The sequence below is a fragment of the Crocuta crocuta genome, unplaced genomic scaffold (genome assembly GCF_008692635.1).
Source record: "Crocuta crocuta isolate KB4526 unplaced genomic scaffold, BGI_CrCroc_1.0 scaffold369, whole genome shotgun sequence".
Taxonomy (NCBI): Eukaryota; Metazoa; Chordata; class Mammalia; order Carnivora; family Hyaenidae; genus Crocuta; species Crocuta crocuta.
This window is the reverse complement of record NW_027529441.1, coordinates 5706929-5719654: the sequence shown is the minus strand read 5'-3', so window position 1 is coordinate 5719654 and position 12726 is coordinate 5706929. Positions and strand designations below refer to the sequence as shown.

Sequence of the window (12726 nt, the reverse complement as noted above, 5' to 3'; positions counted from 1 at the left end):
GTCGGTTAAGCGTCCAACTTTGGCTTGGGTCATGATCACACGGTTTGTGGGTTCGAGCCCCGCATTGGGCTCTGTGCTGACAGCTAGCTCAGAGCCTGGAGCCTGCTTCCGATTCTGTATCTCCTTCTCTCCCTGACCCTCTCCTGCTTATGTTGTCTCTCTCTCTCTCAGAGATAAATAAAACATTAAAAAAAAAAAAAAGACTGTCCCACTGGGATGGGGAACAGAGGGGAGTTTGGAAGAGGTGGAGTTGAAACAGACCTCCCACTTAGGTAATCTGTACAACAGGAAGACCTCCTAGCCAACAGAGGCCCCCAAGAATTTATACATGCAGCCCCAGAGAGAGCTAGATTTATAGGCTCTGCTAAACTAAGGGCAGCAGCAGAGAACTAGTTAACAGTCAAAAACAAAAAAATCCTACATTAAATAGATTCAAGTAAGTAAAAATTGCCTGGAACAGAAGTCTTCTTTGGTTATTATTAAAGGTAACACTAAAGAGGCACCTGGGTGGCTCAGTTGTTTAAGTGTCTGACTCTTGATTTCTGCTCAGGTCATGATCTCACGGTTCATGGGTTTGAGCCCTATGTCAGGCTCCATGCTGAAGAGCATGAGAACTGCTTGGGATTCCCTCTCCCTCTCACTGCCCCTCCCCTGTTCACATTCACTCTCTCTCAAAATAAATAAATAAATAAATAAAGAAGTACATCCCTTTCTTCAACTCAAATTCCCTCTTTTGATAAGGATACTAGTCAGAGTGGACTCAGGCCTACCCTAAGGGCCTAACTTTAACTTAATCTCCTCTAAAAGTCCTATCTCCAAATCCAATCACATCGTGAGGCTCTGGGGGTTAGGATTTCCACAAATGAATCTTGGGAGAACACAGTGCAACCTATAGCACCAGGCATGGGAGAAAGCTATTTTCAACACTAAAACCTAGAAGGCTGAAGTCATGTGTAACAAACATCTAAGATGGTAAGTACGGGATAGGGAGTGCACTGGCAGACTGAAGTGACAGATAAAGGCTGGGGTTTGCAGGGTTGGGGCAGCCTCACCAGGAAGAGGAAGGGGCCCTGAGGAAGATGAGGCCTTTAACATCTATGACTCAAAGCACACTGTAGCACTCCGCTGGGAAAAAGCACTTCCCTGGTCAAAAGTTAGCAATAAATGCCTTATGATGTTGGGCATGGGAGTAGGGTGCTTAATGCAGTGTCCTTTGCAGCCAGAATCCTTATGTTTACATAATGAATGAAGAGATCGGGATGCTCACGTGAACTTCAAATAGTTTGCATGACAGATTTTTAAAAATATGAGGGGCGTCTGGGTGGCTCAGTTGGTTGAGCATCTAACTCTTGATTTCGGCTCAGGTCATGACCATCCCACAGTTTATGAGATCGAGCCCCATGTCGGGCTCTGTGCTGACAGTGCAGAGCTTGCTTGGGATTCTCTCCCTTCTCTTTCTGCCCCTTTCCTGCTCATGCTCTCCTCTCTCAAAACAAACATTTTTTTTAAAAAAGTGTATGAGAAAGTAGGTGTGAAATTCTAAAAGGTAAAATACAACTAAGCTGAGCGGCGGAGTGAGGAAAAAAGAAAGGGAGATGAAGCAGGTGCTAAAAAGGAGCAGGCAGCTCTCCAGCCTGGCCGTCGCCCCGCAGTGCCCAGGCAGCTCACCTGCCACAGGGGGGCGCAGCTGTTTCAGGGGAGGTTAGAGAAGGACCTGAGCAGTGCGGCTTCCTCAGTTGCCCTTAAATAATGCCATAATCAAACATCGAATTGCTTCCCCGGCTGCAGTTATTTACGTACAAGTAGGTCACTACTTAGCAGTATTTGAAGAAACTGGGGCTTTTCTAATACTTTACCCTCCTGAGTGCCAATTCCACACACCTTCCTAGTTTAATCACACCTGTATCGCTCAGAAATGTCTGCATGTCTGTTGGAAAAGGTAGTCCTAAGCAGGTTTCACTCCGACTAGACTGGCACGCACAGTAAAAGTCTATTCCTCTTTTTGAGTGAGCTAACCTCATAAAGAAGGCTGTTTTATATCATATTTAAAAAACAAAAACAGGGGCGCCTGGGTGGCTCAGTCAGTTAAGCGTCCGACTTCAGCTCAGGTCATGATTTCACGGTCCGTGGGTTCGAGCCCTACGTCGGGCTCTGTGCTGACAGCTAGCTCAGAGCCTGGAGCTTGCTTCAGATTCTGCATCTGCCTCTCCCCTGCTCATGTCCTGTCTGCCTGTCTCTCTCTCTCAAAAATAAAAATTTAAAAAAATTTAAAAAACAAAACCAAAAACCTTTATCAGCAGAAAGAGCTGGAGAAAGTCTTCAACCCCATCGTCATGAGGCAGTTCCAGAGTGCAGGAGGCACACGGGAGGAAAGCCTGGAGGCACCCCTGGTGGTGGAGCTCCCCCACCTGGGGGTGCCTCCTCTGGGCCCACCTCGTCTGGGCCTAGCCTTGTTCCACACACAACATCTGAAGGACCCAAATTTGCAGCAAATTCCACGGCTGTTTTAAAGTTAGGTTGCCATAGTAAAGAAACCGGTCATATGGACTATGTGCCCAAGGAAAGAAAAAAAAATTGCACTTTATAAGCACTGTGTTTTTAAGTGGAAAATACAATGTCTTAAGTAAAACTATTTAAAATTGGTACCAACCCCCCCCCCAAAAAACCCCAAAAAACCTTTAAAGGTTTATTAAAATCCATTTTGATGCAAGTCTGATTGTCTGATATGAAAAGGCACAGCTGGTTTCCTTAAAAAAAAAAAAAAGTAATTTTCTAAAGAGCCAGCGACAGTAATGGAAATTTTGATGTCCCTGTTACGCCACCTATCTGGTGCTCATTTGCTGGGTCTTCCATCACTTGGGCAAAACCACCACCACACAGCTTAATCTTTCAAAGGAGGCTCCTTTGTAGAACCTCCATCCCATTCCCAGCTTTCCTTCCTCAATCTGTGTAGCACAGTAATAGATCTAAGATCATAAACTGCAAGGAAAGAGGGACCTGGCTATTGGGATAAAAGCATTTAACATTTGAGAAGATTTTAACGTTTGAGAAGATGGAAGTTAAAACACAATGAATGTTCCTGTGTGTTTTCAAACTTCACTTAAATTTCCTGGAAAAACTATGATAAAAGGTTTACAAGCCATTTCTTCATACTCTGGGAACGGTAACATCTCTCTGCAGCAAACATTCCTTAGGTCAGGGCAGCTCCCCTCAGGGGGCAAGGCTCCACTAGTGAAAGAAGAGGCCTGCACCCCGAGAAGGACCTGGCAGGTCATGGGCAAATTGCAGCCAATTGATCCAAGATGTCCACCTGCTTCATTACAGCCACCTGGGCAGACTTAAAAACAATGCCAATACACAGACTTCAACACTCAAGGAAGTGTACGCCCAACATCATCAAATAATTTATTTGGAATCAGAATTAAAAGAACATTTGACAGCTGAGAAATGTATGTTTATCCCAATACTTCCGACCAGCTGTACAACTAATCTAGGACAAATTACCGAATACATTTTACATGATTTCTTCAGGACTGGGGTTTTTCGATGACTTCAAATTTGGGATCTGAGAAAAGGAACAAAAAGGTCCAAGCTTAGCTATACTGCAATAAAATGCATTACCTAGAAGGCTTCCATCTTTAACCCGTCAATATTTTGATTTTTTTTTTTTAAAGTGAGTATCTATGGTTTTTTAACACCTAGATGGTGTCTAACATGTTTTTAAACACCTACATGGAAATATTACAATCGATAATGATTTATTAATAAGCACTTAACTATAAGCCAGGCTCTCTATTAACTGGCTTCACGTCTCTGTCATTTAATTACAACAATCACAAGAAAGATATCAGATTGTCCCCGAATGTCAGGTGGGAAACAGTCACCAGGTAACTGTCCAGGACCACACAGCTCACAGGTGACATGGTCAGGATTTGAGATTAGGGAGTTTGATATCAAATCTCCACCATTTAACCTCTTATGTAATTTCCTATACCAATGGCAAACGTTTATACCAGAGCTTCTGCAAACGTTGCTGTCCTAATAATATTCTCAACTTAAAACAAATCTCCCACAAGAATGAATCCATGATTGAAGACACTCACCTTCAAATGTGAAGTTAGGGAAAGTATTCATGTCCGCTTTTCCATACATTTGCTTCAGCTTAAAGAGCTCCCTCTCCAGATCTTGCTGGTACTCGGGGCCAGTATCAACCGGTCCTCCAGATGCCCTGTGGGGTGTAAATAAGTAAAAACTCATCTTATGCACTAGTTTACAAAAAAAAAAATTACCTTTTACCATTAAGTTTCAATAGACCTTTTAAAAGTCTTCATATAGGGAAAATATAGTTTCTGAAAAAACGCATTTCCGCTTGAATTTCAATTCAAACTTTTATTACGATGAGGCTTCACATAAATGAAGCAATTTCAAACAAACTTCTAACACTAAGGTTTGTGTATCAGGAATGTTTATTAAGTCATAATCTCTTGAGGTCTAAGCTGCCGTAAGATATAACGGCTAAGTCTGTGGGTTCCTGGAGTCAATGACTACTTCCGTTTCAATGTCAGCTCTACAGTTTATTGAAACTACATAAACTGAAGCAAGGCACAAAGCACGCTAAACATTAGTTTCCACAAGGTCCTATCTAATGGTGGTGTGACACGAATTACAGACATAATGTACACGTACCACTTAACATAGTGCCTGGCACACAGTGAGGTGACATAGTGGCCAGTAAGTACTATCTATTATTATGATCTGATTTAAATCAGCCACCACTAAATGGTTTTTAAAAGGTCTTAGTAACTTTACGTCTCTATAATATGGGCCTAACAAGGAAATATTTCCTACCCTCAGAGATTTTGCCACTTAGGGGGGAAAATCCCATGTTTAGAAACATTTGTGCTATAAGAGAGTTATTGATAAGCTTCAAAGACATGGTTTATCAAACATCTATTCGAGTTGAGGAGACAGTATTTTTGCTGAGCTAATTGGATAAAATTTCATTTTACAAAAGTGGCACTTGTGACAAATGATGCATTTGGGTCAGATTTTAATTCAGACATTCTAAGACTAAAAAAGCAAAGATGTGGAGGTAATAAAAAACTGGCTGTGTGTGGAGAATAAGCCATCTAGATGGAAAAGCCAGCAGGACTCCGTTCATGGGAGACCTGAATTGTTAAGGCTGGGGCTGTGTATTTTATGTGCTAATCAAAAAATGACAATAATTAGAGTTGTGCTTTGGGAAGATAAATATAGCATCACAGACCAGCAGTGGGGCCAATTAGATATAATTAATTCCTTGCACAAATTCTGTGATTGTCATGTTACTGCCCGCCTAGCATGAATGATATAATAAACAAAACTTTGTGAGAACTCCATTAAGGGTAATAATATTTTTACATATGCCTATGATAAAAGTATAGGGCCTTATGTTAGAGAATTTCCACAAAAAATACAGAGATAGCTCTAATTTTTTTTTTTTTCTCGGACAGCTCTAATTTAAGAACTTGTTAATGATGTGTCCTGTCATGGACTCACTTATCTTCTACATCAGCACATGCAATAGAACCTTCTGTAATGATAGACATGCTCTCTATGTCTGTACTAATAGCCATATGTGACTAGTGAGCACTGGAAATGTGACTAAGGAACTCAATTTTTATTTATACTTAATTGGAATTTATTAGGTTTCAATAGTCACGTGTGGATAATGGCTAATGAATAGACAGTGGAGCCTTCAACCAGATACTTTAGATCTTTAACCTGGATTCTTACGCTAATTTACTGCATCACTTCATTTTTATACCATCCTATGAAATAAATGCTGTTATTATCATCCTCATTTTACATACAAATAAGGTACAGAAGTTAAATAACCTGCCCACAGCCCAATTGCTAGTAAGTGTCAGAGCTGCATTCCAGGCCAGAGTCTGTGTGCAGAACATTTTCCCACACAATTTGCACAAGTGAATGAACTACAGACCCCTTACATTAAGCACACCCCAGGGGCACCTAGCTGGCTCAGACGGTACAGCATACAACTCTTGAGGGTCCTGAGTTCAAGCTCCATTTTGGGCGCAGTGCTTACTTGAAGAGAGTACGTCTCAGGACGTACTTATTGGACAGCTTTTCAGGTTTCTTATTGGACAGCTTTTCAGGACAGTTGGAGTGGAAGCAGCATCAATACTAAGATGCCACAATACCTCTGGACAGGAGACACTCAAATCCCCCAACCGGTCCTGCACACTTGCTTACTGAAGAGTGTAATTTTAGACAAATTCTTCCTGTTTAGCCTTGCTTTTCTAGTATGTAACATGGGGACAAGATCTGTTAAGATTGCTGTGTGAATGTCCTAACAATGTCTTCATTTTAATCCCTTTGCTCTCTCCCTCCTTAGTTGTGGTAAAAACAAAACCTTTTTGTTAGTTGCCCAGTCTCAAAGTCCCAGTGCTCCTTCACTGTCCCCTCTCCTCTGCCTCTCCACCAGATAGCCAAAACCAGTTCTCAGTCTCTCGATGTCACAACTGTCACTTGTATCTGCCCACTATTATAAAGACAATGTTCTCGTCAAACAATGCTTGGATTATTACATTTTCCTATCATGTCTGTCTGTCTTCTCCACTCATTCCAATTGTTCTAATACTCTGTGATTAAAATTATCTTCCTAATACAGAGCAATCTTGTTCCATCCTACCATCCTGCTCCAAAACCTTTAATTCCTCATGAATGCCTATCATATAATACCTTAATTGCCCATCTCTAGTCGAGGCCTCTCATAATCCACTCATTCTGACCCCATTCTTACCCTTACTGCTCCCACACTACTCATATACTCTACAGTCCTGGGGAGCAGCATCACACAATTTCCCAAACAGACCCGGTCATTCCAGTTTTCAAGCTTTCGCTCACACCATTCTTTCCTCCTAACACGTATGCTTCTCCCCCTCCCACTTATCTGTTCAACCTTCACACCAGTTGTTCATAACCACAGGTATAGATGTGTACTGATAGCCTTTCTCGGGTTTAAGAACTCTTTGAAGCAATAAAATCATGTGAGTAAATTCCTCACTTTTTTTTAAACTGAAGGAATGATCCATAGCTGTCCATATTCTCGAAAGGGATAAAAGATCTCGGGGGTGCCTGGGAGGTTCCGGTCTGTTGGGTGTCCGACTTCAGCTCCGATCATGATCTCACTATTCATGGGTTCGAGCCCTGTGTCAGGCTCTGTGCTGACAGCTCGGAGACTAGAGACTGCTTTGGATTCTGTATCTCCCTCTCTCTCTCTCTCTGTCCTTCCCCCATTCATACTGTTCTGTCTCTCAAAAAACGAATGTTAAAAAAATTTTTTTAAAAATCTCAAATACTGCCTTCAGCAAGAAAAGAACATTCCTTCCTATGCAGTCCCCAAAAACTGAACGTGTCACTATATTAGCATCTAACCCATTTTTCATTACATATTACCTTATAGATGCCTATAAGCTTTCCACCCCTATCAGATTTCAAGAATATAATGGAAATGCAGAAAGAATGGCTTCTTTCTGTGGCCCACCACAGTTAACAACCCAGTACTTTGCACATGGTACAGAACTAAATAAAATGAACACCAAACTGATGTATATCACTTTTCATAGATTTGGTGGTTGAATCTGATGACGGCTAAGGTCATCATTCATCTCCAAAGCTGTGGGGTTCTGTAATTGTGTTTATCCCGGACTTGCTTTATGCAATTTCCGTCTTTTGTCCTTTGACATTCCCAAAAATACAGAACGATGGAAATAGCATTAAAGAAAAAATGCTGTGTTCATATATCCCCCCCGACCCCAATCATTATGTCAAAGGGCGGGCACTATATTAATAATTAAAATATTTTGATAATATGTTTTTCCTCTAATTAGTTTTATGACCTTAGGCTAATTAATATCTAAGGGACTCAATTTTCTCAAATACAGTTCCTAAATGACTTCCAAGAACCTAGGTGCTTATAAGAATTGGCTGTAGTTTACAATAAGTGACATTATAATAAGGCTATACCTAAAACGACAATAGATTTAATGGAATTCTCCCTTGGAACCCATAGAAGATAAAATCTGGGACCTTAAAAATAGAATCAGGATCTTTATCTTCCCTTGGAGCACCTAATGAACCTCTGTCAGCGATCAGCTCAGTGAAGGCCTTAGACGCTTTCAAACCTACTAATTTTTTTTCCCATCTCACAACTTACATATGTCTTGAATATTTATATTTACACCACAGTTGATGATCTACCCACTTACTGTCGCTTAGTTTTGTATTCTCTAATTTTATCCACGAAGAGTTTCTGTACAGGATCGAGTTCCTTATTAAACGCCACTGCTGTAACACCGATGTTCCTCCTCAGATGGACTGAGACCGCGGACCGAATGAGAGAGGAGAACCTGAAGAGCCTCTGGAGAATCATGGTGATTCTGTTACTGAAAACAAGCACCAGGATATTAACATACTTTAAAATATACATAATTGTAAAACACCTCTAAGTATATCATATAGTGGGAATCTAATTCCACTAATTGTTACAGAACTCCATCATAAACCACACCAGAACTCACTGAATGCTAAGAACAGTCACCTGACCAGGGCTCCCTTGCCCCTCTCCACTCCCCACTGCAAGTTTTTTGCTTTTTAAACTTAGGGGCAGTTAGAAACAACTCCGGCCTGTGTGCTGGGTTAGGTGCAGAAAGGAAGCACAAAATCTGGGATGAGGTGTTTCTTCTCCATTAACTTGGTCTTGGACCACAGGTCAAGAATAAGCATGGTCAAGATAGAATGTTAGATAACTGCCCATCTCAGGCAGAAAAGAACACTGGCCCCCAAATTAATGTGCCAGGTTATCGTGACCCCCCCTCAGAAGACCAAAAGGGATCTGAGCAGGAATATACAGCCTCCACAGCAGGGCACAGTGCTCTGCTTGTTGCAACTGTAGGATTCCAGGCATTCAAGAATACTCTAACAGCCAAATCTAAGTCCAAAAGAACCAGCCCAACAATAAAAGAGAAAAAAATCAAACAGTACAACCTAATCAATAACATAGAATGAAAGGGGTGCCTGCGTTGTTTGAGAGTCTGGCTCTTGATTTTGGTTCAGGTCATGATCTCTCACAGTTCGTGGGTTTGAGCCCCACATCAGGCTCTCAGAAATAAATAAATAAGGATTTTTTAAAAAGTAAAAAGAAAGAAAGATAAGAACTTCTAGATTTCCAAGTCCTTAGAGCTTCTGAAACTAAAATATATGATTTTCTAACTAAAACATTTCAGCAGATAGGAGCACCTGGGTGGCTCAGTCAGTCAAGTGTCTGATTTCTGCTCAGGTCATGATCTCGTGGTTCATAGGTTCGAGCCCCGCATTGGGCTCTGTGCTGACAGCTGGGAGCCTGGAGTCTGCTTCAGACTCTGTGTCTCTGACTCTCTGCCCCTCCCCTGCTCAACTCGGTCTCCCTCAAAAATAAATAAACATTAGAAAAAAATTTTTAAAGAATTTCAGCAGATAAACAGAAGATGATTTCAGTTGAGACCTAATTTAGTACCTTGAAAGATCAAATGCCAGAAAAATCCCAAATTACAATAAATGCAAACAAGAATTCCCAAAGAAAAGGAATAGATAAGAACGTCATAAATAATTACAAGAAATTTCCCTCAGATTGAGAAAGATGGTGTCTATTAGAGTTTACCAAACCCTATGTTGGAATGGGGATCCAAGATTCACACCTCAATACAACCTGCTAAAATTTCTGAATCTTAAAAGATAAAATGAAAACCTGCCATGCTAACCTGATTCCCATGACCCTTCCAAATTACCTATTAATAACAATAATCACTGTCATCTTGATGATGAACTTCTATTAAAGTGCTCAGAGTGCTCACTACTGTGGACCAGCAGTAGTATACAAATTGTGTTACTGGCCTATAGTAACAAAAATAATAAGGATTTAGAAACTTTTATAGCAATTTGATAGAGTCATATATATTTGTTGAAAAACAAAAAATCAGTTTGTATTTTATGTGGCTTCACTGTATGATCTTTCATCTAATTTTTACAGTAACTAACTTTCATTGTAGTTTTCAAAGTTAGCTACAAGGGTTAGGGGAAAAAATGGTCCTCTACTACTGAGAGTTTGAGAAGCACTAAGCTAGAAGACCGTAGAGTAACACATAGTTCTGGAGGAGGGAAGGCAATCTCCCAGTACCTTGGGAGATTACTGGCAATGTCTGAACACATTTCTGGTGGTCCTGACTGGGGTGTTACTGGCCTCCACTGGGTAAAGGCCAGGGATGTTGCTAAACATCCTATAATAATGAGAACAAAAATAATAATAGCCATTCCACAACAAAGAGTTATCTGGTCCAAAATGTCAATAATGCAAAAGCTGAGAAGCCCTGGAATCACACATAAAAACTACCAAAAGAACTCTCATAATCAACAAAATATCCTTCACCTGCCCTGAAAGCAAACTATTTGGAGAAATTAAAGAATTCACCATACATCACCCCTTATATCCCATCAGAGAAAAATTCTCAAGAAGACTCAAAGCAAACAACAACCTTACGGTGCTACGTATTATCATTCCCGTTTCACATACACGTAAATTGAGGCTTAGAGATTAAGTATGTGGCCCAAGGTTACAGAGTAGAATCCCAGTGGATACCCATCTATTTTAAAAATTGTGCAACTCAGGGCGCCTGGGGGGCTCAGCCAGTTCAGCATCTGACTCTTCAGCTCAGGTCATGATCTCACAGTTTGTGATATAAGTGCTGAGCCTGCTTGGCATTCTCTCTCCCTGCCCCTTCCCCGCTGGAGGAGCATGTGTTCTCTATCAAAAAATAAAAAATATATATTTTTTAGAAAATCATTCAATTCAAGGTGTTACTTTCCCTTATGGCAACTTAAGAACATGCTTAACACTCAGCAAGAAAGTCACCTAACACTGGTTCAACCAAAAATATTTCGCAAAGTACTTCCCTGAATCCTTAGGGCAACACTATTAATTAACAGTTAGGGGAAGTGTTTTTATCCCTCCTTTACAGATACTAAAAGTATGTCTAAGAAAGGTTATTACACTGCCCATATCCCCAGTTAATTTGCTCTAACTCTGATTGCAAAAATCGTGTTATTCCCATTAGGCAAAAATCTGTTTTCATTTTTTCAATTTCTATTATCAAAGTATTTTATTTACGTAAGCTCTATGCCAGTGTGGGGCTTGAACCCACACCGGAGATGAAGAGAGGCACGGTGCACCAAGTGAGCCAGCCAGGCACCCCTCTATCGTCTAAGTATTAATGATTCCCAAATCACATCTCTAATTGTAGTCTTTTTTTCCTGAACTCTAAACCTACCCATTCAACAGGTCTTCTACGGGACCCTCAAATTCAACTTGTCGAAAAAACGCATACATAATCTCACATCAAAACTTGTTCTTTCTCTTTCACAAATGGTGTAAAATACAAAGTGTGGCGAGTTCTCTATTCAAGTTCGATGGGGTGCCCCGAGAACCCGTGAACGGGACTTGACGGAGAAAGATTGGGGAAGGCAACAGCAAGAGTGTACACATGCGAAGAGGCCTTGCGGTAGAAGGTGCTCGGTTCTCCAGTTTACAGCGATGACTGACCGGCCAGAGGTGAGTACTTTCGCTGCCCATTCCGTACAAATTCCTAAACTCAATCCACAACTCGCCTAACCCGACCCACTCTTTTCCCCTCCTGGAAACCTTGTTTTGTTCGCCTGCGAACTTTGGCCTCACCCCTAACTCAAGAAACCCTTCTCCCCCAGTCAGCGTCTTGTTTCTTGGGGTTGAGACTTATGATTGCGCAGGAAAACGGAGTGTAAAACAAAGCTGCCTTAACCACGTTTCAGCACTACCAGTATCTTCAGGTGGGATGCAAACTTCTAAGATTACTATCACCCCTTCTCCTCCTATGGTGCACATTCGGCTTTAAACAGTTCGGCACAATCTCCCGCGCGCCCCGTAGGGCAGGCCTGGCCGCAGACCTGTCCCGTGGGAATGACCTTGGGCTGTCCCAGCGGGGCCACGGGTCCAGAAGCTCCCGGCCTCCTTACCTCCCCTACCATCCCGGTTTGCCCTCAAAGCAAGGATTACCACGCCTGAATACCGAGTCCACCGCAAACTTCAAAGCCTAAGGGCGCCGAGGTCAGCAGTGACCCTGGACCAGGCAGTAAAAGTGCCCCTGACAAAGGGCTGATCTATCCTCCTGAAGGGCAGGGCTAATAAGCAGCCCAGGCCCCAAGAAGAAACCCAAAATCTGACTCCCAAGAGGCCAAGCTAGTCTAACAACCCTGCCAGTCACCTTGCACTCAGTCCCGAGCTGCCACGGCCTCCGCTGCCGCCACCGTTCTACTTCCGGCCCTGGCTCCACCCCCACCCGCCTACCCGCCATCGCAATGCATTATGGGCCGCCGTTTCAGTCGGTCGACACTCACCGGACAGGAAACGTCTCGGAGGCGGTCTGCGACCGGACAGCTCTAGGTGAGACAGAAGCCAAACAGGAGGAGGAAGTGGAGGGTAAGTGCTTCCGGGTCCCTTGGCGAAGCCTCCGCCATCTTTCCTTCGCCTAATTTGACCTGCTGTCTTTTTCCCTCCTGGAATCCTTGTAGTGTACGCATGCGCACTTTGGCCTTTCCCCTAGTTAAATCCTCCCGGACCCAAGTCAGCATCTTGTTCTTTGGGGTTATTGAGGT

At 42.2% G+C, this 12726-nt stretch overlaps 2 protein-coding genes across 3 annotated transcripts in view; one reads left to right on the top strand and one right to left on the bottom strand.

Moving 5' to 3' along the window:
- Positions 1 to 3380: 3380 nt before the first annotated feature.
- Positions 3381 to 12551, bottom strand: ATP5PF (ATP synthase peripheral stalk subunit F6). 2 transcript variants are annotated; one of them, XM_077760226.1, is made up of 4 exons: positions 12469 to 12551; positions 8274 to 8450; positions 4104 to 4228; positions 3381 to 3565 (listed from the first exon to the last, which is right to left on the bottom strand). In XM_077760226.1, the coding sequence occupies exons 2-4, from the start codon at positions 8435 to 8437 to the stop codon at positions 3528 to 3530; spliced, it is 327 nt and encodes a 108-aa protein (XP_077616352.1). In that variant the 5' UTR covers positions 8438 to 8450; positions 12469 to 12551; the 3' UTR covers positions 3381 to 3527. The 2 variants fall into 2 exon arrangements, with proteins under 2 accessions (XP_077616352.1, XP_077616351.1); XM_077760225.1 differs by lacking the exon at positions 12469 to 12551 and adding an exon at positions 12336 to 12422.
- Positions 12453 to 12726, top strand: part of GABPA (GA binding protein transcription factor subunit alpha) — a 36267-nt gene continuing 35993 nt past the window's right edge. Inside the window, exon 1 of the mRNA XM_077760223.1 lies at positions 12453 to 12550. The gene's annotated coding sequence lies outside the window, so the exon portion shown is untranslated. The remainder of the gene's footprint in view (positions 12551 to 12726) is intronic.